At 65.3% G+C, this 23,012-nt stretch overlaps 2 protein-coding genes across 2 annotated transcripts; one reads left to right on the forward strand and one right to left on the reverse strand.

The window, feature by feature from the left end:
* The first annotated feature begins 4,397 nt into the window (after nucleotides 1-4,397).
* On the forward strand, nucleotides 4,398-15,492 carry PLBD2 (phospholipase B domain containing 2). The gene is made up of 12 exons (XM_055147492.1): nucleotides 4,398-4,713; nucleotides 6,761-6,854; nucleotides 8,033-8,191; nucleotides 9,614-9,714; nucleotides 9,811-10,025; nucleotides 10,651-10,748; nucleotides 12,096-12,256; nucleotides 12,527-12,622; nucleotides 12,745-12,816; nucleotides 13,242-13,394; nucleotides 14,102-14,264; nucleotides 14,342-15,492. Exons 1-12 carry the CDS (start codon nucleotides 4,421-4,423, stop codon nucleotides 14,507-14,509), a joined length of 1,773 nt encoding a protein of 590 aa, XP_055003467.1. The 5' UTR covers nucleotides 4,398-4,420; the 3' UTR covers nucleotides 14,510-15,492.
* An 859-nt stretch (nucleotides 15,493-16,351) lies between these two features.
* On the reverse strand, nucleotides 16,352-21,803 carry LOC101555473 (L-serine dehydratase/L-threonine deaminase). Its single transcript, XM_004611198.2, has 8 exons — nucleotides 21,713-21,803; nucleotides 20,807-20,961; nucleotides 20,594-20,633; nucleotides 20,276-20,415; nucleotides 20,099-20,190; nucleotides 19,325-19,552; nucleotides 17,699-17,823; nucleotides 16,352-16,850 (listed from the first exon to the last, which is right to left on the reverse strand). The coding sequence occupies exons 2-8, from the start codon at nucleotides 20,957-20,959 to the stop codon at nucleotides 16,642-16,644; spliced, it is 987 nt and encodes a 328-aa protein (XP_004611255.2). The 5' UTR covers nucleotides 20,960-20,961; nucleotides 21,713-21,803; the 3' UTR covers nucleotides 16,352-16,641.
* Between the last annotated feature and the right edge of the window lie 1,209 nt (nucleotides 21,804-23,012).

Here is a 23,012-nt window from a genome sequence, read left to right on the forward strand (position 1 = left end):
GCCCCGGGCCCCACCCGCCCCGCCCCGGACACGCCCCTCGTGGCCACGCCTCCTTAAAGGCACCGCAGCCCAGGGAGGGCGGACGGGCTGGGGATTGGCCCTCTGCCAAATATCTCTTGTTTGAACTTTTTTTTTTTTCTTTTTTGGGTCACACTCGGCGATGCTCAGGGGTTACTCCTGGCTCTGCACTCAGGAATTACTCCTGGCGGTGCTTTGGGATACTGGGAATTGAACCCGAGTCAGCCGAATGCAAGGCAAATGCTCTACCCACTGTGCTATCACTCCAGTCCCTTGTTTGAACTTTTTTCTTTGTTTTTGGACCACATCCCAAAACATTGCTCAGGGATGACTCCTAACTCTGCACTCAGGACTTATTCCTGGAGGTGCTCAGAGGGTCCATGGGGTACCCATGGGGATCAAACCCCTGGTGGGCCGTGTGCAAGGTAAACGCCCTACCTGCTCTACTATCGTTGCTCCAGTGCTTGTTTTAATTTTTAATTCCTTTTTTGTCATTGTTGTTTGGGGGCCACCACCCCTGTGGTTCTCGGGGGTTACTCCTGGGTCTGTGCTCAGGGATTGCCCCTTGTGGGCTCAGAGGACCCCGGTTGGCCACATGCTAGGGAATGTCCCCCACACTGGGCTTTATCTGCAGTTCCCCATCACTGCCTGCGGGTGCCCAAGAAGAAGTTGAGGTGAAATGAGTTGGGTAAAGGGGAGTTAGTGGATGGGTCACGGGGTTTCTCTTCTGCGGGGATGGCCTGAAGATGCTCCTGGCGGCCGAGTCCCAGAGGGCGGCCTGGGCTCCCCCTCATATTCCGCGGTGCTTCCTGACACGGGCTGCTTGAGGTGTCTCCACTGGCCGGCATTTCCCTCCAGTCGCCTCCCTTTAGAAGCAAAAATCACAAATAGGTCGGGTAGCCTAGTAAGGAGCTCGACCTTGCCAATTTCCCAGCCGCAGGCGGGCGGTGCTGACCACCCCCCTTCCGTTTCTGGGCTGGCCCAAGGCGCTCTTCCGCAGCGTGTCTCACCCCACGGCCTTGTTCTGAGCCCTGCTACCCCCTATCCGCAAAGCTCAACCCCAGGGCACCTTGTTGTTTCGAGGCCACACCCAGCAGTGCTCAGGGATGACCCCTGGCGATGCTTGGATCTGGGAAAAGTGACCACTTCTCTTAGCCGCAGTCAAAAAGGGGCTGACAGCACCTGGGCTGGTCCAGAGGGGAGAGGCAGGCACTAGGGGCCCTTTCCCGTTGGCCTGACCCCCCCCCCGCCCGCCCCGCTGCCCCAGTGCCACCTCCCTGAGCCTCTTAATTTGCCGGGGCAGAGCTGAGACTGTGGGATCCTGTCCCGTGCCACCTGTCCTGGCCCCTGTCTGGGGGTTCCTCTCTGTCACGGCCCATCTGCAAGGTTCCCCATGGCCCCGACAAGGCTGAGGAAACAGGCATTATACAGGCCTCCCTGAATCCCCTCAGGAGTGACCCCTGGGTACAGAGCCGGGAGTCAGCCCTGAGCACAAACCGGGTGTGGCCACGAACAAAACAAAAACAGGAGGGAAGGGGGAGAGGATAAGTGAAGGCAAAGATGAGGAAGTTGTTTTGTTTGTTTCTGCCCACGTGGACCTGGCCTTACCCAGGCTGGGACGCAGGCGCCAGCCACCCTCCCCCCCCCTCCAGGGGCCATGTCCCAGGCCCCCTGTCTGCCCTCTCTGTCTCCAGGGACCCTTCTCGTCACTCCTACACCCCAATCAGGGATCTCCCAGCACCTCCCCCGCCCCGGCTTGTCAGTTCCTGGGAGAGTGTAAGGAGAATCCCCTTGGCCCTGCCTCTGAGTACAGGAGTGAAGGCCCCTTAGGGAAGGAGAACTTTGGCCCCAAACTCAGCAAACCTGGAGCTACTTCCCCAAAAGGGCAGATGATCCGGGCATCAGCTGATCCTAAGTGAGTTCAGCCTGTACACTGCACACACAGACACACACACACACACACACACACACACGAACACCGCCCAGGGTACCCCCGGCGGCCTGGCGCGGGGGCAGTGGGAGGGGCTGGGGCCGGCTGTTCTAAGCGGCTGTGCTGGAGGAGTTGTGGGGTCGGTGCGTGTGTGAGGCCTGGGGCTGCGGGCCCCCCTGGGCCACCACTATTACCGTCCCCGTTTTACAGGGCAGAAAACTGAGGTTCAGGGCGTCACGCAGGGCCCCAATGCTCTGAGCTCCCAGACACGCAGGGCGCACCACCACATCCTTGATCAGGCTGCTCTGAGAGAATAATTTAGTGACCAGGAAGGAAGGGACAGGGGAAGGGAGGGGACGGGTGGGGCGCACTGGCACTGGACCTTTCACCTGTCAGGTAGGAGAGGGGAGCCTGTACCGGGAAGGGGCTCAGGAGGGGCAAAGGAGGGGCCGGGGTGATAGTCCAGAGGGGAGGGCACTTGCCCTACACACAGCTGGCACAGGTTCGATCCCCAGCAGCCCATAAGGTCCCCGGAGCCCCACCGGGAGTGATTCCAGAGTGCAAAGCCAGGAGTAACCCCTGAACGTCCTGGGTGTGGCCCCAAAACAACAACGACAACATCTGTCACTGTCACTGTCATCCCGTTGCTCATCAATTTGCTCGAGTGGGCACCAGTAACGTCTCCATTGTGAGACTTGTTGTTACTGTTTTTGGCATATCCAATATGCACGGGAAGCTTGCCAGGCTCTGCTGCGCGGGCTCGATACTCTTGGTAGCTTGCCGGGCTCTCTGAGACGGGCGGAGGAATCGAACACAGGTCGGCCGCGTGAAAGGAGAACGCCCAACCGCTGTGCTATCGCTCCAGCCCAACAACAACAACAAAAATAAACAAAAAAAATGAGCAGAGGAGCTCAGGGAATGGCAGGGCCAGAGTAGGGGGTGGTGTGGGCAGGGTGAGAAAGAAATGTGTACTGGCGGAGGAGACAGTCCTTGCAGGTGGCAGACCTGGGTTCAAGTCCCTGACATCCCATTTGGTCCCCCATCCTCACTGTATCACTGTCATCCCATTGTTCATCAATTTACTCGCGCAGGCGCCAGTAACGTCTCCATTCGTCCCAGCCCTGAGATGTTAGCAGCCTCTCCTTACTCGTCTTTCCTAACGCTGCCGTATTGGAGGCTCTTTCAGGCTCAGCGGAATGAAATCTGTTATTGTCACTGTTTTTGGCATATAGAATACACCACGGGGAGCTTGCCAGGCTCTGCCAACCCCCATCCTCACCAGTAGTAATTCTTCTTCTTCTTTTTTTTTTTTTTTGGCTTTTTGGGTCAAACCCGGCGATCAGGGGTTACTCCTGGCTTTGCACTCAGGAATTACTCCTCGCAGTGCTTGGGGCATCATATGGGATGCTGGGAATTGAACTCGGGTCGGCCGTATGCAAGGCAAAGACCTTACCCGCCGTACTATCATTCCAGCCCCCCATAGTAATTCTTCAGTGCTGAACCAGAATTCAGCCTAGAGCACTGGGTGCAGGCACAGATACAGACAGACAGGCACACACACACACACACACACACACGCACTGTCTGTCTGTGTTTGTGCAGGCACAGACACAGACAGACAGGCACACACACACACACAGAGACACACACAGAGACACACACACACTGGGTGCAGCCACAGACACAGACAGACAGACAGGCACACACACACACAGAGACACACACACAGACACATACACACACACTGGGTGCAGGCACAGACACAGACAGACAGGCTCTCACACACACACACACAGATACACACACACACTGGGTGCAGGCACAGACACAGAGAGACACACACAGACACACACACATACACACACTGGGTGCAGGCACAGACACAGAGAGACAGACAGGCACACACACACACACACACACACACACTGGGTGCAGCCACAGACAGACAGACAGGCTCTCACACACACACACACAGAGACACACACACACACTGGGTGCAGGCACAGACACAGACAGACAGACAGGCACACACAGACACACACACTGGGTGCAGGCACAGACACAGACAGGCACACACACACAGAGACACACACACAGAGACACACACACACACTGGGTGCAGGCACAGACACAGAGAGACACACACACACACACACTGGACGCAGGCACAGACACAGACACACACAGACACACACAGACACACACACACTGGGTGCAGGCACAGACACAGACAGACAGACAGGCACACACAGACACACACAAACACAGACACACACACACAGACACACACACACACGTACGAGACCTATTAATTAGCCTGGCCCGGCTAGCCCTTTAAGAACGGCCCCGCCCCTGAAGTGCCCAGGCCCCGCCTGCCGCGCCCAGGCCCCGCCCACCCGGAAGTCCTGTCTGGCCCCGCCCCTCGCGGCGCGCGGTCACGTGAGCGTCCCTAGCGCCCCGCTGCGCGGCGTCATGGTGGCCGCGCTGTCCGGCTCCGCGGGCGGCCGGCTGTGCCGGGCCCCGACGCGGCCGCTGGCGCTGGCCCCGCTGCTGGCCGTGGCGGCCGGGCTGTTCCTGAGCGGCCTGACGGGCGCGACCCCGACCCCGCCCCCGGGGCCCGGCTCGCGGCCCGGGCAGTCCTTTGAGGCCTGCCGCAGCCGCTCGGTGCTGCTGGACAAGCGGACCGGACAGCTGCGAGTGGTGGACGGCCACTCCCCCGAGGCCGTGGCCTGGGCGAACCTCACCAACGCCATCCACGAGACGGGGTGAGGGTTGGCCCGGCCCGCGCGGGGCCGCGGGCGGGGGGGCGGCCGCCCCGCCTCTGCCCCGCCCCGGTCCCCCCCGGCGCTGACCCCCGGGAGCCAGTGACCTGCCCGCGGGCGGCGTGTGCGGGGCCCGGGGCTCCGGGCAGGGGGGCCGGGCAGCCCTAGCCCCCTGGTGCCCGGCAGCGCCCCGCGGGGAGACTGACCCTCCTTCCGGGTTCAGCCCCCAGCCCCCGCCTCCCCTGGGGGTCGCTGGCCGGAGAGGGGCGTGTCAGAGACGGCTCCTGGGTCCCGCCCCGGCTGCTCTGCCTCCCGGCCCTCTGGAGTGGCATGTGCCGGCCCGCGGGGACCCCAACTGTCATCCTCGGCGGGGCCGGCCCCTTGCTGCACCCCTGCACCCCTGCTCCCCTGGCCTGAAGGCTGGGTGGGCGCCCACTCGGGGCCTCAGCCCAGCCCCTTTCGTTCCCTCCTCACTCACCGTGCGCCCCTTGGGCCCCGGGTGCAGAGCTGAGGCAGGAGAGGGCTCCTGCCCTGTGCAGTGGGGGACAGGAGGGACAGGCGGGAACGCTGGTCTCCAAGTATTGGCAGCCTCCCCCCTCCCCGGGACCCCCTTAGCCCCGTCTGTGTGGAGCTTGTCCCAGGGCTTAGGATCCATAACCCCCACGCCAGGCCCGGCCCCATCCATCTTGCCCCCATCCCGGTGCTTTGTGGCACTTGGGTATCACATAGATGGGAGCTTGGGAGGGAGGCCCTTCTGTGGCTTGGAAACTGGTGGGACTACTCCAGGAAGGCTCCCAGGGAGAGGAGGCCACGGGGGTTGGGGCGGGGGTGGGGCCTGTGTGGGTACCACGCTTGCCTGCCCCTAGACCAGCACTCTGCTGACTCATACATGTTCCCTGGCCCCACTGTGCAGATCTCAGAGGGCCTGCCCGGTGCCAGCCAGGGAAGCAGCCCAGAGGGAAGGCCCAGCCCGTGTAGGGGCCCTGGTCTCAGGTGGACGCCTGGACCCTCAGAGAGGAGAAAGTTTCCTTACCTATACTTTGGGCTCAGCCCCTCTGCTGTGTGACCTTGGGCTGCTTGCTTCCCCTCTCTGAGCCCCTTGCTCCCCTGAAATAGGGCTTGAAGGAGATTCCGTGAGGTCCCAGAAACCCCCACTCTCTGTTCATACTTTCACGGCATGAAGACAGAGCAGATGTCCTCAGCCCATTTTACCGCCAGGAAAATTGAGGCCTGTGCCGTGAGCCCAGGGCTCTCCCACCCCTCTTCCTTTCTCCTGTCTTCAGGCTGCTTTGCTGTGCAGGGGGCTCCTGTCCCCCGCCGCAGGATCTCTGATCTGTGGTGACCGTCCAGTGTCTGAGGCTGGAGGCCAGGATTTTATTTGTCAACTTATTTTTGCTTTGGGGACCGCACTTGGTGGTACTCTGGTCTGACTGCTGACTCAGTGCTCGGCTCCCTCCTGGTGGTGCCGGGGGACCCCGATGGGGCCTGCAAGGCCAGCGCCCTCCCTGCTGTGCCGTCACTCTGGCCCTGGAGGGCAGGGGTTGATTTGTTGGGGGGTGGGCCACACCCAGCAATGCTCGGGGCTTGCTCCTGCCTCTGCACTCGGGAATCACTCCTGCGTGATGCTCGGGGGACCCTGGGGGGTGTTGGGGATCGAACCCGGGTCTGTCGCTCTCGAGGCCAGCGCCCTCCCCGCTGTTCTATGGCATCGGCGCCTCCGGTCTCTGTGTCTTTCCTTCCCGCTCAACCTGGTGTGAGCGGCCCCTCCCGCACGCCCGCGTCACCCCCGTCATCCCCGCTCTTCCCGCCGTGTGTAGCTGACATGGGCTCACGTTCCTCACGTCACCTGGGACGGAACCTTCCGGAGCTGGTGCGCGGAGACCGTGTCGATGGGCGAGGGGGGTCCTGCCCCCAGCAACCCCCCTCCGAAGGGCATCAGCCCCCCAGCCCCCAGACAGGCTCCCCGCGAAGTGAGCCGAGGTGATCAGCTGTCCACGGTGAGGCCAGGGCGCGGGCAGTGCTGCCCCGCTGACCCCCTACCCCCCCCCAGGTGGGCCCTGCTGGAGGTGCACACGAATGGCAGCTTCAACGACAGCCTGCAGGCCTACGCCGCGGGGGTGGCCGAGGCCTCCGTGTCCCTGGAGGTGAGTGAGCTCCACGCCGGGGTCCGTGGCAGGAAGGGGCGCGCCCGCGTTTGTCCCAGCCCCGTCCCAGACCCACCCCCCTAAGGGCCGGGAAGGTGGCTCAAGGGTGAGCGCAGTAGATGCTCAGCTCTGCACGTGGCAGGCCTGGCTCGGCCCTGGCACTGCCTCGGGCCCCGTCGCACCTCAGTGACCCCGAGCACAGAGCAGCCCCCAGGCACAGCTACGTGCCCCCCCTCAAAAGAAAAGCACAAAAAAACAGCCGATCCATCATTTTCAATGCACTGGGGGGCTTTTCCCTCTCTGGAGAAGCTTTTCCCGTGTTCTCTCTGACTCTCTGTCTCTCTGTCTCTGTCTTCCTGTCTCTCTGTCTCTCTGACTCTCTCTGTCTCTGTCTCTCTGTCTCTGTCTCTCTCTCTGACTCTCTGTCTCTCTGTCTCTGTCTTCCTGTCTCTCTGACTCTCTGACTCTCTCTGTCTCTCTCTGTCTCTGTCTTCCTGTCTCTCTGACTCTCTGACTCTGTCTCTCTGACTCTCTGTCTCTCTCTGTCTCTGTCTTCCTGTCTCTCTGACTCTCTCTGTCTCTCTCTCTCTTGACTCTCTGTCTCTCTGTCTCTGTCTTCCTGTATCTCTGACTCTGTCTTTCTGTCTCTCTGACTCTCTCGGTCTCTGTCTCTCTCTCTCTCTGACTCTCTGTCTCTCTCTGTCTCTCTGTCTCTCTGACTCTGTCTTTCTGTCTCTCTGTCTCTCTCTCTGACTCTGTCTCTCACTCTTCACATCTCTAAATTTCCTTTCAGTAAAAATCATTTTGCAAAGACCTGAAAAGTCTGGTGCATTAGAGTGGGGGGCGCACAGTGGCAGAGCTTGTGTCTTTCCTGCGAGGCTCTGGGTTCTAGCACCGCCCACCCGCCCGCCCCGCGCTCCCCAAATATGCTAGGTACTATTTGACGCAGGTGAAAAGTCTGTGGCATGCTCTGGGGGGTGAGGCACAGCACCAGGTGGACAGTCTGGGGCGGGCTGTGACACTGTCCTGGCCCGGCCGTGACACCAGCGCCTGGCCTGGAACAGGCACGGTGGCCGGCTGCCTGGAGGAGGTGGCGTCTGTGACGGAGGGGGAGAGCAGAGGGCTGGGGGGCAGCACCCCGCCGCCCTCCGCCCAGCCCCTGCCCTGCCCGCCCGCAGCTCATTTACATGCACTGGATGAACACGGTGGTGAACTACTGCGGCCCCTTCGAGTACGAGGTCGACTACTGCGAGAAGCTCAAGCGCTTCCTGGGCATCAACCTGGCGTGGATGCAGGAGATGATGGTCCTGCAGGAGGCCTCCATGTACTGGCACCAGGTGGGGCCCCGCCCGGCGCCGGCTGGGGTGTGTCGTGGTCACCGTTTCCCCTGCTTCTCTGCGCTTCTGTACCTACCATCCACCCACCCCCGTCTGCCAGCCGCCCGCGCACCCACCCTTCACCCAGCCTCCCACCTGCCTGCCCACAGCCCGCCTGTTGTGTGTACCAGCCATCACCCCATTAACAGCCCGCCCCTTCATCCAGTCGCCTGTGTCTGTCTGTCCACGACCTGCCCATCTGTCCATCTGTCCATCGCATCCATCTGTCTGTTCACCAGTCCACCTATCTATCCATCCACCCACATGTCCAGTATCCACCCATCCTTCTGTCCCATCTACCCTTTCACCCACCCACCCATCCATCCACCCACTCATCCATTCATTCATCCACCCACCCACCCACCCATTCATCCATCCACCCATCCACCCACCCACCCATCCATTCATTCATCCACCCACCCACCCACCCATCCATCTATCCACCCACCCACCCATCCACCCACCCACCTATCCATCCACCCACCCACCCATCCATTCATCCACCCACTCATCCATTCATCCATCTACTCACCCACCCATCCATTCAACCATCCACCCATCCATCCACCCACCCACCCACCCACCCATCCTTCCATCCACTCACCCCTCACCCATTCATTCATACACCCACCCATCCATCCACCCACCCACCCATCCATTCATCCACCCACCCATCCATCCATCCACCCCAACCCATCCATCTACTCACCCACCCATCCATTCAACTATCCACCCACCCATCCATCCACCCACCCATATACCCACCCACCCATCCACCCCCCACCCATATATCCACCCACCCATCCACTCATCCACCCATATACCCATGCACCCATACACCCACCCATCCATCCACCCACCAACCCACCCATCTACCCATTTATCCACCCATCCACCCATCCATCCATCCATCCATCCATCCACTCACCCACCCATCCATTCATCTACCCACCCTCCCATCCACTCATTCATCCACCCACCCACCCATCTACCCCATCCACCCACCCACCCACCCATTTGTCGATCTGTTCATCCAACCCTCCCTCCCTTCCTGCCCACCCACCCAGCCATCCCTCCTCCCTCCGTCCATCCTTTCCCCATCCCCTCCCCCCTGCAGATGGCTAGGCCCGGGGTGGAGGAGCACAGTGGAGATACTCTGGTCACAAACCAGTGGCCAGGGGAGGAGCCCGGCCTCCAACAGGTGCCCTGTGTGGCCGTGCAGCCGCCGAGGCTGGACTCCCAACCGGGACTTGCGAAGGGAGGCAGGCCTGGAGGCTTCCCGGAGGAGGTGGCCCTGAGCGGGGCTGTCAGAGGTGGTTGGGAGTCAGCACAAGGGGGGGACACAGTGGAGGGTCTCCTCACCGGGTGTCCCGTCGTCCCCAGGTGCGGCTGATCCTGCTGCAGCTGAAGGGCCTGGAGGACAGCTACCAGGGCAGAGTGAGCTTCCCCACCGGAAGGTTCCTCCTCAAGCCCTTGGGCTTCCTGTGAGTGCCGGCGGGGCGGGCGGGGAAGGGCCACCCCCCCCCATGGGGGTGAGCGGTGCAGCGCTGACCCCCTGCCCGCCCGCCCCTCCCCCCCAGCCTGCTGCAGATCTCGGGGGACCTGGAGGACCTGGAGGTGGCGCTGAACAAGACGCGGGCGCAGCGCGTGCTGGGCTCGGGCTCCTGCTCGGCGCTCATCAAGCTGCTGCCGGGCGGCCGGGACCTGCTGGTGGCGCACAACACCTGGAGCTCCTACCAGCACCTGCTGCGCGTCATCAAGAAGTACCGCTTCTCCTTCCGGGAGAGCCCGCGAGGTGGGTGCCTGGGCCCGCCCCCTCCCCGCCCGCCCGGGTCCCATTCAGGGGTCTGAGGACGCCCCGTTCCCCTTGGCAGTGCCCACTGGAAGGGTGTCAGCAGACACTGGGGCCTGCGCCCGAGTACAGCGGGGATTCTGCCCCCCGCGTCCCAGAGGGTCCGCCCGAACCCACCGGGAGTGATTTCTGAGCACAGAGCCGGGAGTCCACATCCGAACCAAGAACAGAGGGTGGGGGGGGCGTCAGGAGGTCCAGAGCAGGAGGCCAGGCCGCCCCAGTTCCATCCGGGACGTTAGAGGGTCCCTCAGGCACCCCCAGAGCCAGGGTTAGCCCTGAGGCGCCAACTGTGCCCCCAGCGCCCCCGCCCACACACACACACTCTGAGGAGTGAAAGCCCCCTGGGATCTGTCTCCCCCCGGGCGTCCCCTCCCCACTTCATGGGAGCAAGAGTCGACTGGTCCCGTCTTGCCGCTCGGGAAACTGAGGCTCAGAGAGGCTCAGTAAGCTGCGGGGGCTCCAGTGGCGGCCCAGGGCTGAGCGGGATTCGGCGTGACCAGATGCCCCGGTCCTAGGTGGGTGGGGGCCCCGGGCCTGACGGCAGCCCGCCCCTCCCTCCCTCCCGCAGAGGGCTCTGCCCCGGTGCCCGGCAACACGCTGGTCTTCTCGTCCTACCCCGGCACGCTCTTCTCCTGCGATGACTTCTACATCACCAACACGCAGCTGGTGAGTGCCCGGCCCGGCCCGCGCCTCCCTGCCCCGACAGCGCCTCCCACCCCCTCCCTGCCACGCCCCCCACAACGCCTCCCACCCCCCTCCGTGCCACCCCTCCACAGCGCCTCCCACCCCCTCCCTGCCCCGACAGCGCCTCCCACCCCCTCCCCGCCCCGACAGCGCCTCCCACCCCCCTCCCTGGCCGTAGCCCAGGCTCCAGAGAGCGCTCCCAGGCCCAGATTGCCCGGCAACCCATGGCTTGGAGCAACCATCGGTGCCCAGGGAGCCTGGCGCGGGGGGGGGGGGGGGTGTGAGCGGCCATGCTTCCGTTTTCTCTTCTCTTCTGGGGCGTCGGGAGGTGGGGGTGGGGCGGCGCCTGGGACACAGCCCTGAGGTGATGGTGATTCTCTCCCTCCTCCTCCTGCTCCTCCTCACCCCCCTCTTCCCCTTCCCCCTCCTCCTCCCCGCAGGAGCATGGCCCCAGAGTCACCCACAGTTGGCCAGGCTGTGTCCTTGAGCGGCCCCGGGAGCAAATGCCCCCTTGGTCTGGGGGCCCACTAGCCAGCCGCAGCGGCCAGCCAGTGGGGTCCTGGCACCTCCGGGGCGGGGCTGGAGCAATAGCACAGTGGGGAGGGCGTTTGCATTGCATGCAGCCGACCTGGGTTCGATTCCCAGCATCTCATAGGGTCCCCTGAGCACCGCCAGGGGTGATTCCCGAGTGCAGAGCCAGGAGTGACCCCTGTGCATCGCTGGGTGTGACCCTGTGCCGTGCAGGAGGGGGCCCAGTGCGGGACCCAGAGGACGCAGCACTTCCCGGCCTAGTCCCGGCTGCCCTCAGGGCTTTAGAGACCCTGCAGGTGCGACACCTGGGAGTTGGCTCCTGGTCAGGTGCGACTCTGGTGCAGGTGGGACGCTAGTGCAGGTGTGAGTCCTGGGGCAGGCGTGATGCTGCAGCAGGCGTGAGTCCTGGGGCAGGCGTGATGTTGGTGCAGGCGTGACTCTGGTGCAGGTGTGCCCGGGCCCTGCCAGGGGACGAGAGGAGTGAGCCGCAGGAGCGCAGGCCCGACCGCGAGAGGCCGCTGTCCAGCGTCGTTTCTTAGACCTGAGGGTGACCCTGCCCGTCTCTCTGTGTCCAGCCCTCCCGGTGGCCAGGCCCTGCTCCAGAGCTGGGGGCCGGGGGGGGGGTGGGGTCTGCGCCCTGCGTGCCAGCAGCTTCCCACGAGTCAGGCCAAGGGCAGCCTCGGGGCCGTGGGTGCCGGCTGTCCCCGTGGCATGAGCAGCGGGACTCGGGGTCAGGCCCGGGGGGCGGGCGGGTTCTCCGGCAGTGCCCGGCCGCCTGCAGCGCCGCCCGCCCGGCAGGTCACCCTGGAGACGACCATCGGCAATAGGAACCCGAAGCTGTGGCGCCTGGTGCAGCCGCAGGGCTCGGTACTCGAGTGGCTACGCAGCATGGTGGCCAACCGGCTGGCTACCGACGGCCCGTCCTGGGCCGACATCTTCAAGAACTTCAACAGCGGCACGTGAGTGACCTTGTCCCCGGGGGACGGGACAGGCCCCTATGCTAGGGAGGGGCCCCTTCGGAAGGACGGGGGACCCCGGCCGCCAGGGTTTGGGGGCTGCGGGGGCCTGAGAGCCAGAGCGGGGTGGGGTGTGGGGGGACCTGGCAGCGGCCGGAGTCGGGCGACCGGGGCGAGCCCTGGGGTGCCGGCCGGGGCTGTGCCCTGCGGCAGGGGTGGGAGCTGCCCCCCTGCGTGCACCCAGCCCGCGCCCCTGGGCTCCCGCGCCCGCAGGTACAACAACCAGTGGATGATCGTGGACTATAAGGCCTTCGTGCCCGGCGCGACCAGACCCCGGCCCGGGCTGCTCACCATCCTCGAGCAGCTCCCGTGAGTAGCCAGGAGAGGGGCCGGGCACTGCCAGCTGACCCCCCCCCCGCCCCCAGCTGTCGGCGCCCCGAGGCTTCTGAGCAGCCCGGGGCCCACGCCTGGCCCTCTGCCCTCTGTCGCAGGGGCATGGTGCTGGCGGCGGACAGGACCAGGCAGCTCTACAACCAGACCTACTGGGCCAGCTACAACATCCCGTATGTCCCCGGGACCCCCCTCACGGCTCCGCCCACCCGGGACCACCCCATCAGCCCCGCCCACCCGGGACCACCCCTCACAGCCCCACCCACCCGGCCCCCCCTTCCCATGGGTCCATACCCCCCATCCCCCACCCTCGCCTGGGGCCGCCCCCTCCCACACCCATGGCCACTGACCCCCCCACAGCCCACTGCCCCCTCCCGGACCCCCGCAGTGGCCCCTTCCCGCCCCCAGGGGTGCCCGCACTCTAGACAGAAGACCCCCTCCCTGCCCCCCGCACACGCCCCGGAGTGCTGGTGCCCAGCTTGGCCCTTCGGGGGCTGCCGCCCTCCCGGCCCCCTCGCAGCCTTCCCTGACCCCCGTGCTGCTGTCCTGGGCGCCGGCTGCAGTGTTGGGGCCGGGATTGACCGCCCGGTCCCTGCAGGGCCTTCGAGGCCGTGTTCAACGCCAGCGGGCTGCCGGACCTCGTGTCCCTCTACGGCGACTGGTTCTCCTACGACAGGAACCCGCGCGCCCGCATCTTCCGGCGGGACCAGGGCACCGTGCAGGACGTGGCCTCCATGCTCCGGCTCATGAGGTAAGTGCTCGCCCCGCGGGACCTGGGCCTGCGGGCGGGAGGAGCCACGACGGCCCCCGGGCTCCTCGGTGCTCTCACCCCGACCCTCAGCCCGTCCCCACGTCACTGGTGAGGCTGCCTCAGTGCCGCCAGGTGCTGGAAAAACAGGCCCAGACAGGCCCCACTGTTCTCAGGGAGATGCACACACCCCTCCAGGACCCCAACCCCCGGCCTGGTCTGAGGCCTGGAGGACTTCCCGGAGGGGGAGGTCCTAGGCAGAGCTCTGGAGCAGAGACTCCAGCTGATCCCGCCTACTTCCCTCTCTACAGATAAAAATTTTTCAGCGCCCCTGGAATTCTACCTTCTTTAAAAAGTGAATAGAGACTGGAGTGATAGCACAGCGGGGAGGGCATTTGCCTTGCACGCAGCCGACCTGGGTTCGATTCCCAGCATCCCATAGGGTCCCCGGAGCACTGCCAGGAGTAATTTCTGAGTGCAGAGCCAGGAGTAACCTGAGCACCGCTGGGTGTGACCCAAATAGAAAAGTAGTGACTAGCGTTTGCCAGCACCCCCCCCTCCCCCGCACCTGAGGCTCCTGCCGGCCCGGGTGGGCCCAGTGCGCCTTCCCGCCCGCCGTGGGAACACTGAGCCACAGACCGAGCAGCCTGGGCCGTGGCTGCGGCCCCCCTCCCGCCTTCCCGGCATGACCGGCCCCGCCCCGCCCCCAGGTACAACGACTACCTGCACGACCCGCTGTCGGTCTGCAGCAACTGCACCCCGAAGCCCAACGCCGAGAACGCCATCTCGGCCCGCTCGGACCTCAACCAGCCCAACGGCTCCTACCCCTTCCAGGCTCTGGAGCAGCGCCTGCACGGGGGCATCGACACCAAGGTGGGCACCCCGCCCCGGCGGGGCGGGCCCCGGGGGTCCCGGCTGGCGCTCAGCCCCTGCCCCCTCGTGACCCCCAGGTGACTAGCATGGGCCTGGCCCAGAACCTGCGCATGGTGGCGGTCAGCGGCCCGACCTGGGACCAGGTGCCCCCGTTCCAGTGGAGCACCTCCGCCTTCAGTCACCTGCTGCACATGGGCCAGCCCGACCTCTGGAAGTTCTTGCCAGTGGAGGTCATGTGGGACTGAGCCAGTGACTGCCGTGGGCCGCACAGCCTTCAGGACACCCACCGAGTCCGCCAGCCTCATCCTGTCCAGGCCCCACCTCCAGGGTGGAGCCCCGCCCTCGAGCTTTAGCTCCGCCCCTGAGTCATAGCCCCACCCTTGAGCCTTAGCTCCACCCCTGAGTCATAGCCCCGCCCTTGAGCCTTAGCTCCACCCCTGGGTCATAGCCCCGCCTTTGAGCCTTAGCCCCGCCCCTGAGTCATAGCCCCACCCTCGAGCTTTAGCTCCACCCCTGGGTCTTAGCCCCGCCTCTGGGTTTAACTCCTCCCCTGGATCCCCCCTTCACCCGCCCTTCCACCCACCCCCCAGGCCCCATGGATTTTGCGCCCTGCTCTGTCTAGCTGGTCCCTGGGTCTGCCAGGCTCACCTTCCTCAGGGCTCTCTCATGGGTGTGCCCGGAACCCAGGGGGGTCCGAGATAACTCCCCCAAATGGGTGAGTAGCTACCCGGAGCCTGTCTCCCTCCTCTCCCTCCCTGCTGCATCTTTCCCACCCCAGGACCCCAGTCCTCCTCCTGAGCCCTTGAGAAGGGCCCGGCCTCTGCTCTGGGTCCCCGGAAAGAGCTTGTCCCGGGCCTCTTCTGTCGTCCCCCACTCCCTGCGGTGGTCCTGGAGTGGGTGGCAGGTGTCAGCCCCCAGACTTGGGCCTTGCTTCTGTAAGGCATCATTCCTCTTAGCCCGCCCGCCCCCGGGACAGCGGGACCCCCGCTCCCGTCACCTTCCTGAGGACAGGAGCTTGAAAACAAACAAAAACCAAAGTTTCTGGCAACTGGTGTTGGGGGGCCCGAGTGGCCTTCTCTCCCCCGGGGCGACAGGTGTGTCTGCCCCGTCTGCAGCCTCATGCCCTCTCCCCCCAACCAGGACCTGCCCCTGGCCTCGGGCAGTGCCCGCTGCTCCCTGCGGTAGGGACTGAGTCGCAGACTGTGCCACCATTAAACAAGAGGCTGTAGCCCTGTGCTGTGCTCTCTGGGCGGATGGGACGGGATGGGGGGGGGCACTCGCTCCGGGACGTGGCCTGCAAACCTACATGCCTGCGTGTCTGTCTGTCTGTGCTTCCATCAGTCATCTGCCCATCCCCGGCCTCCGCCTGCACCTCCACCTGTGTGCCATGCACCGCCCTCCTGTGTACCCGTGCACACGTCATCCATCCACCCGGTCAGCCATGTATCGGGTGTCTGTGTCTGTCCTTCCAGCATTTACGCATTATCCTCCGTGTACCTTCCGTCCATCCATCCACACATCTGTCTACCCATCCAACCATTCATCCATCCGTCGGTTCATCCTTCCACCCACCCATCCACCCCCCCACCCATCCATCCAGTTAGCCACCCATCCGTTCATCCACCCATCCATCCGTCCGTCTGTCCATCCTCCATCCATCCGTCTAGCCACCCATTCGTCCGTCCATCCCCCAAACCATCCATCCACCCATCCATTCATCCATCCATCCACCCACCCACCCACCCACCCATCCATCCATCCATCCAACTGTCCACCCATTGTCCATCTTTATCTTCGTCCAGTCGCCACCTATACACACCCAGCCATCTGTCCGTTCGCCATTCCTGCATCCACCCCTCTGGATATCGAGTGCCCGCTGTTTCCCAGGTCTTGTCCGAGGGTCTTTTTGCTTTGGAACACACTGCTGGTCTTGGGCCGGGCACTCAGTGCTGAGCGCAGGGGAGGGGAGGGCGGGCGCTCGCTGCTCTCGCCAGGGCTGAATGCAGGTGTGTGTGTGTGGGGGGGGGGGAGGCTAGGGGCTGCCACGGAAAGACTCCAAGCTCCTCATTGCATAAATATATTATTTTTCTTTGTCACTGAAAAACTCTGCACATTAGAAAAATGAGGGAGGGGGAGGGGGGCTGTCCACCTGACGGGGGCCCGCAGCTGTCATCTCACCGGGGCCCGCCCTGCTCCGGGCACCTGGACGTGGGGGGCGGCCACCTCAGCAGGGGGACAGGACAGTCACTGGGTGGTCCCAGAGTTCCGAGTGCAGCCGGCGGCCGCTGACCTCCCGGCCCGGCAGGGGCGAGGTGGGGGGGACCGTGGCCTCGCCCACGGGGGGCGGGAGGGAGCGAGGAGGCGCGGGTGGCGAGGCTCACTTGGCCGGCCCGTTGCTCAGGCCCAGCTGCTCCTTGAGGGCCTGCAGCTGGGCCAGGCTGATGTTGCTGCCCCCGCAGATGATGACCACCACGGAGGGCAGGGGCGTGCGCAGCTTGCCCTCGCCCTGCAGCTTCTGCACCACGCGGCTGTACACGGCCGCCAGCGCCGCGCCGCACGCCGGCTCCACCAGGATCTTCTCGTCGTCTGCGGGGGGCGCCGGTGAGGGCCGGGCCTCGGCCCCCCGGCCCCCCCGGCCCCCCGGGCCCTGAGCCACCCCGAGCGCTGACCCCGGCGTCACAGACCGAGGGGCAGCTCCGCAGACTGATGGGGGGCGGGGGGAGAACGCTCTCGGGTACCCGTGTGAGCATGTGCACGCGTGTGTGAGTACGGGGGAAGGAGTACGTGTGAGGCTGCGTGTACGCGAGAGGGTCCATGCACATGGGGACACGCGTGCAGGTGTGGGGATCTGTGTGACCGCGTGTGCATGCATGCGTGTGTGATTGAGCGTGACTGCGCGTGTGCGCATGTGCACGCATGCGTGTGATTCTGAGTTTGACTGCGCATGTGCATGTGTGCACGCATGCGTGTGTGTGATTCTGAGTGTGCGCGTGTGCATGCATGCGAGTGTGATTCTGAGTGTGACTGCGCGTGTGCGCGTGCGCACGCATGCGTGTGTGATTCTGAGTGTGACTGCGCATGTGCGCGTGTACACGCATGTGTGTGTGTGATTCTGAGTGTGACTGTGCGTGTGTGTGATGCTTCATGTCCCCCTCCCCCCCGTACACGGAGCCACACTGCCCCCCCCCCCCGGGTTTCAAACCACCATGGGGCCACAGGCCGTTTCCTCCCCATCCCGGCTACCAGCGGCTCACGGCCAGCATTCCAAGCGCTCGGCTATTTTCTGGTTCTGGGATCTGCTCCCAACACAGTGCTCGGGGGACCATGCCGTGCTGAAGACCGAGCCAGGGCTCCCGCATGCACGCAGCCCTCCGGGCCACCTCCACACCCCCCCCCCCGGGGTGAGGGCGGGGAGTCGGGTACCCAGCACCTACCCACGAACTTCTCGATGGCGGTCACGGCCTCCTGGTCGGAGACGATCTCAGAGAAGATGGGGTGCTCCTGGAACAGCTTCAGGGCCTGCGCCCCCACGGTCCTCACGCCCAGGGCCTTGGCCACGCTGGGGCGCGGCGAGAGGAGGGAGGGGGAAGGTTGGCAGGAGGGAGCCGCGAGCACAGGGCCGCCCCGGCTCCGCGGGGGGCAGACGGCCCCATTTCCCTGCGACTTGGACACTGGGGCAGCTGGTGCCTTGTTGGGTGCCACGCCCGGGCTCCAGGGCGCCGCCTGCACCCGCAGAGCCCCTCACCCATCTTAACTCCCTCCTGCCTATCCTCCGCCGCATCTGCCTGTCTATCACGGCACAGGATGAAGGTCACCTCCTCCAGGAAGCCCTCCAGGAGCAATGCTCCAGCTCTGGTAGATCTCTCAAATAGCACCCAGGACAGGGACTCCCTCTTGAGAACGTGGTAGGAGCCAAGAACCCCAGAGCATCAGGGGAAACCACGGCAGCAAGGTCACATGCCTGGCTGTGCCTGTTCCGGGACCAAGCAGGACCCACATAAGTCCAGCCCTGTGCTCATAAGCAGTGCTCGCACCTGCCCCATCTGATCCCAGCTAGCCTCACACAAGGGCATTTGGGCCCTGACCTCACGGGCACGGCCCAGTGCAGGGCCCAACAGGATTCCAGCTGGACTGAGTCAGAGACTAGCAGTGCGGGGGTCCGAGGGGGCCCTCAGAGGCCCAGAATTTCCCACCGAGAGTCCAGGCTTCTCCCTGGGGCCGAGACTCGCCCAAGATCTCTTGGACAGCAAAGGCACTCCCCAGGCCCCCTCGGGGTCACTGTGGCCGGGTGAACATGTCTGTCTTTAGAGGGAGGGGCCTCGCTTCTGCCCTGGGTTTCTCCTTCCTGCCTGATGGAGTGTGGGTGCGACGGCTGGCACACCAGCAGCCACTTTGGGCCACAAGGAGTCTGGTCCTGGATGGCCCGCCTCTAGATTTCATCATTAGTTTTTCACGTAAGAGAAGAAGGTTCGGTCTCGTTTACGGCACTCACTGGGCCCCCATGCAATGTGCACACACCAAATCCTAGTCCAGCACCAACTGTCCAAGGTCTGGAAACGGGTTCTTGGTTTAATTTTTTTTTTTTTGCATTTTTTGGGTCACACCTGGAGATGCACAGGGTTACTCCTGGTTCTGCACTCAGGAACCACCTCTGGCGGTTTTCAGGGGACCATATGGGATGCTGGAAATCGAACAGAGGTCAGCCGCGCGTGCAAGGCAAACGCCCTCCCCGCTGTGCTATCGCTCCAGCCCCGGAAACGGGCTCTTGGGAGCAGACGCGGTATCTGTTTACGACTGGGCAGCGGCTGGTCCCTGCACCTGCCAGGCTCCCTGAGTGTGGGCAGGTGACGTCTGTCCGAGAGCCCAGCCGCAGGGGGCACGTGACGGCCCCCGTGCATGGCCATGGCGCCCTTGCTCTTTCCCTGCAGAGCCGCACGTGTGGATTCTGACCCACTCGCTGCTGGGTGGTTCCGGACAGGGGTCAAAGTCGGTTTCCCTCCCCCCCACCCACCCCCCACCCCCGGCTGTCTGCACGCCCCGGGGAGACACCCCCTACTCACCTGGTGATCTGGGGCAGGGTGACGAGCTTGCCGGCGGAGGTGGCCGCGTGGTAGCTGTGGGCCCCGATGGTCTCCATGGCGATGATGGGCACGTCCCCCCAGCCCACCTCCTGCAGCCCCTGGACCACGCCACACAGCATGCCCCCGCCGCCCACCGACAGCGCGATGGCCCCGGGCTTGACTTTCAGCGTCTCCTTCAGCTCCTTTACCAAGGTCGTGTGGCCTTCCCTGCAGGCGGGCAGGGGGGTCAGGGCGGGGGGCCGGCCCAGGCAGCCCCCCTTTCCCGGGCTCCAGCCTGCTGTCCATCTGTGCTAAAGGGGGAGGGGGCCCTTGTGGGACACCCCGCAGAACGCACCATGGGCTGGGATGCAGGCTCGCGCGCCCTCTGCAGGGCGCATTCGGCAGTGCAGGGCCAGGCTGGCCGTGGGGGTCAGCAGAAGGGTATTGCGGGGGGGCCCCTGGGTGCGGGCTCGCGCGCGCCCTCTGCAGGGCGCGGTCGGAAGTGCAGGGGCAGGCTGACCCCTAGGGGACAGGAGCGTGGGGGTCAGCAGCAGTGGGTAGCAGGGCCCCTAGGTGCGGGCTCGCGCACGCCCTCTGCAGGGCGCGATCTGCAGTGCAGGGGCAGGCGGGCCTCTAGGGGACAGGCGCGTGGGGGTCAGCAGCAGTGGATAGCAGGGCCCCCGGGGTGCGGGCTCGCGTGCGCCCTCTGCAGGGCGCGGTCGGCAGTGCAGGGGGCAGCGGGTTCCCTGGGTGCGGGGCGTGACCACCACGTACCAGATGAGGGGGTCATCAAAGGGAGGGACGTAGACCCAGCCTGGGTTATTCTTGGCCAGCGCCTTGGCCAGGTCCACGGCCTCGTCCAAGGACTGCGGGAAGAGCGGGGAGGTGGGCGCGGAGAGCGGGGCGCCCCGCCCCGCCGCCCGGCTCCCGGGCCCCGCCCGCGGCACTCACCTCCCCCACCACCTTGACTGTGGCCCCCTCGTTCTTGAGCCGCTCGATGGTGAGGGCGGGGGTGGTGCTGGGCACGACGATGGTGGACGGGATGCCCAGCTTCCTGGCGGCGTAGGCGGCCGCCATGCCCGCGTTGCCCGCTGCCGGGGCGGGGGTGGGGAGGGCGTCAGTGGCCAGGGCCGGGCTGCCCACCCCTGGCCGACCTCGGGGCTCCGAGCCGCCCCTCCCCAGCCCCCCGGAGCTGCCGGCTGCGCTCGCCACAGCGGGAGGGTGGCCCCGCCAGGCCCCCAGACGCGCGGCAGAGGCCCGGCCACCTACCCGAGGAGCAGACGAAGTGGTCACAGCCTTGCTCAGCCCACTGCAGAGACAAAGGCGCCGGGGTCAGGGCCAGCACAGCCCCCGCCCAGTCACTCCCGCGGAGGGACAGCCCCGGCCCCCGCGAGGCCGGACCCGGGACGGGCAGGGACTGGGGAGAGGGGCCCGGCGCTGGGAGCATGGGGCGGGGGGAGGGGGAGGCTCAATCTCTCGCACCCTCTTGCAGAGGTTCCCGATGCCCCGGATCTTGAAGGAGCCCGAGGGCTGCGAGCTGTCCATCTTGAGGTACACGCTGGTGCCGGCCACTTTGGACAGGGCCATGCTGTCCCGCAGGGGCGACTTCACGTGCAGCGGCTCCGCGGAGGTCATGACTGCGGGCAGCAAGAGGGTCAGGGCAGCTGCGGGCACGAGCTGAGGCGGGGGTGGCCGAAGACCTGGGACACGTGAGCGCAGGCGCACGCACACACGTGCACGCAGGCAGGTGCACACACGCAGGTGCGTGCACACGTGGGCACAGGTGCGCCCCGCGCGCGCCCCCTGCTGGGAGGCCGCGGTATTGAAGGCGCAGCCCCCCGCGCGCCCCCTCCCCACCCCGCAGCCTGAGCGCGGGAGCTGGTGCAGGTGCAGACCCACAGCAAACTGCGAAGGTGGCTGGATCAGGGGCGGGGGGTCGGCAACGATCCGAGTGCACCCCCCCGAGAGTGGGGGCGCATACCGCCCGCTCTTCCCCGCGAGGGGTTATTTCCGGGACGCTGGTCGTGGGGGGGGCTCGGGGGAGAAACTGGTACTCAGACCCCTGGGTGCGGCTGCGGGTAGGACTTTTCCAAACACGTCTGCTTTGTTTTTTGTTTGGGGGCCGCACCGGGCGCTGCGCCGGGGGTCACTCCTGGAGGTGCTCCAGGGCACTACAGGCGGGGCCCGGGATCGAACCCGGGTCAGGCGCGAGCGAGGCAAGCGCCGTCCCCCGCAGCACTGCTGTCCCCGGAGCCCCCCACCAGCGGCCCCGGGCAGAGCCATCCCAGGGAAGTGCGCTTGGGGGGCGCGTTTGGATGAGATGTCGCGCTCTGCGCGCGCCTCTCCGCCGGCCGGGTGGGAGGCGCTGGGGTGGGGGGGGTCCCTTACCTACGGTGGAGTGGGCACGGACGCACGGACGCACGGACGCACGGACGGCGGCGGGAGGGTGGCCGGGGACCGTCTTCCCAGTGGGCGCCGCCGGGCGCGGGCCCTGAGCTTTATTCCCCGGGCGCCCGCGGGCAGCCAATGGGGCCGCGGGGCCGGCCACACCCCCCCAGGCCGCGCCCCCTGGCCCGAGGCCGCCCGGCCCGCGCTCGCCCCTGCCCAGCCGCTGCCCGGCCGCTGCCCTTCCTCTTCCCGAGCTTCTCCTTTCCGCCCGCGGGGACCAGAGCTGCTCCCCAAGGCTTTGCGCGGAGACTCGGAAAGTAGCGCGCTTAAACTCTCCCCCGCCGTGTGGTGCATAAACGGGGGTGGGGACCCCCCAGAGGGCAGAGGTCTGGGGGTCTTACTGTGACCCGGGAGGAGGGATGCGCAGACCATCCGGCCTTTGAACCCAGTGACCCGCAACCCCGACGCTGCGGCCCGGGCTCGCACCATTCTTGCCTTCAGCCTTTGGGGACTGGGTAGCAAGTGGGGGAGGCCGCGGACGGGCCAGGGCCCAGACAACCCCCCATGGCCCGGCCCCCTGGGACCTCTGTGCGCCCTTCAAAACGGGGATGTGAACCCCCGCTGCCCACACACCGGCCCCGGGCCCCGGAGAGACCGGCGTGGCCAGGGAGGCCCAGCGAGGCACGGAGCGGAATGAGCGGGAGGGGTGGGGGTGGGAAGGCAGCCGCCAGCCCGATGCCACCACGGGCGGCATCACCGCGGAGCCTTGAACCCTTCCCGCGTCCCGCGCCTGCTCCTCTCCCCCTCTCTGCCCTGCGGTGGCGCGCAAGGGCCTGGCCGTGTATAGGGACCTGTGTCCCTGTGCACGCCCAGGCACACGCAGGCACGCGTGCATGTTCATGCACAAGCACATGCACACACACTCCTGCTCGGGCACTCATGTACAAGCAGACACACGCACACGCGCGCGCGAACACACACACACACACACACACACACACACAGAGGGCTGGCTGCCTTTCTTCCCACACAAAGCTCCCTTGTCCAACTGGCCAGGATGAGAATAACGATGAGACAGAGAGAGAGAGAGAGAGAGAGAGAGAGAGAGAGAGAGAGAGAGAGAGAGAGAGAGAGAGAGAGAAAGAGAGGGAGGGAGGGAGGGAGGGAGAGAGAGAAAAATATAGAGAGAGATAGACAAAGATAGAGACAGAGACACAGAGACAGAGACCTAGAGAGACAGAGACTCTGACAGAGAGATAGACACAGAGAGACAGAGGGAAAGCGCGCAGGCACAGACAGA

The sequence above is a fragment of the Sorex araneus genome, chromosome 9, assembly GCF_027595985.1.
Source record: "Sorex araneus isolate mSorAra2 chromosome 9, mSorAra2.pri, whole genome shotgun sequence".
In the NCBI taxonomy this organism is placed as follows: Eukaryota; Metazoa; Chordata; class Mammalia; order Eulipotyphla; family Soricidae; genus Sorex; species Sorex araneus.

Excerpts from the sequence above, each read along its gene's own strand:
- PLBD2 (XM_055147492.1), top strand. The coding sequence starts at position 4,421 with ATGGTGGCCGCGCTGTCCGGCTCCGCGGGCGGCCGGCTGTGCCGGGCC. Across the intron at positions 4,714-6,760 it reads AACGCCATCCACGAGACGGG|GTGGGCCCTGCTGGAGGTGC; the intron begins GTGAGGGTTGGC and ends ACCCCCCCCCAG. Across the intron at positions 13,395-14,101 it reads TCCATGCTCCGGCTCATGAG|GTACAACGACTACCTGCACG; the intron begins GTAAGTGCTCGC and ends CCCCGCCCCCAG.
- LOC101555473 (XM_004611198.2), bottom strand. The coding sequence starts at position 20,959 with ATGACCTCCGCGGAGCCGCTGCACGTGAAGTCGCCCCTGCGGGACAGC. Across the intron at positions 20,634-20,806 it reads TCGGGAACCTCTGCAAGAGG|TGGGCTGAGCAAGGCTGTGA; the intron begins GTGCGAGAGATT and ends TTGTCTCTGCAG. Across the intron at positions 19,553-20,098 it reads TTTGATGACCCCCTCATCTG|GGAAGGCCACACGACCTTGG; the intron begins GTACGTGGTGGT and ends GCCCGCCTGCAG.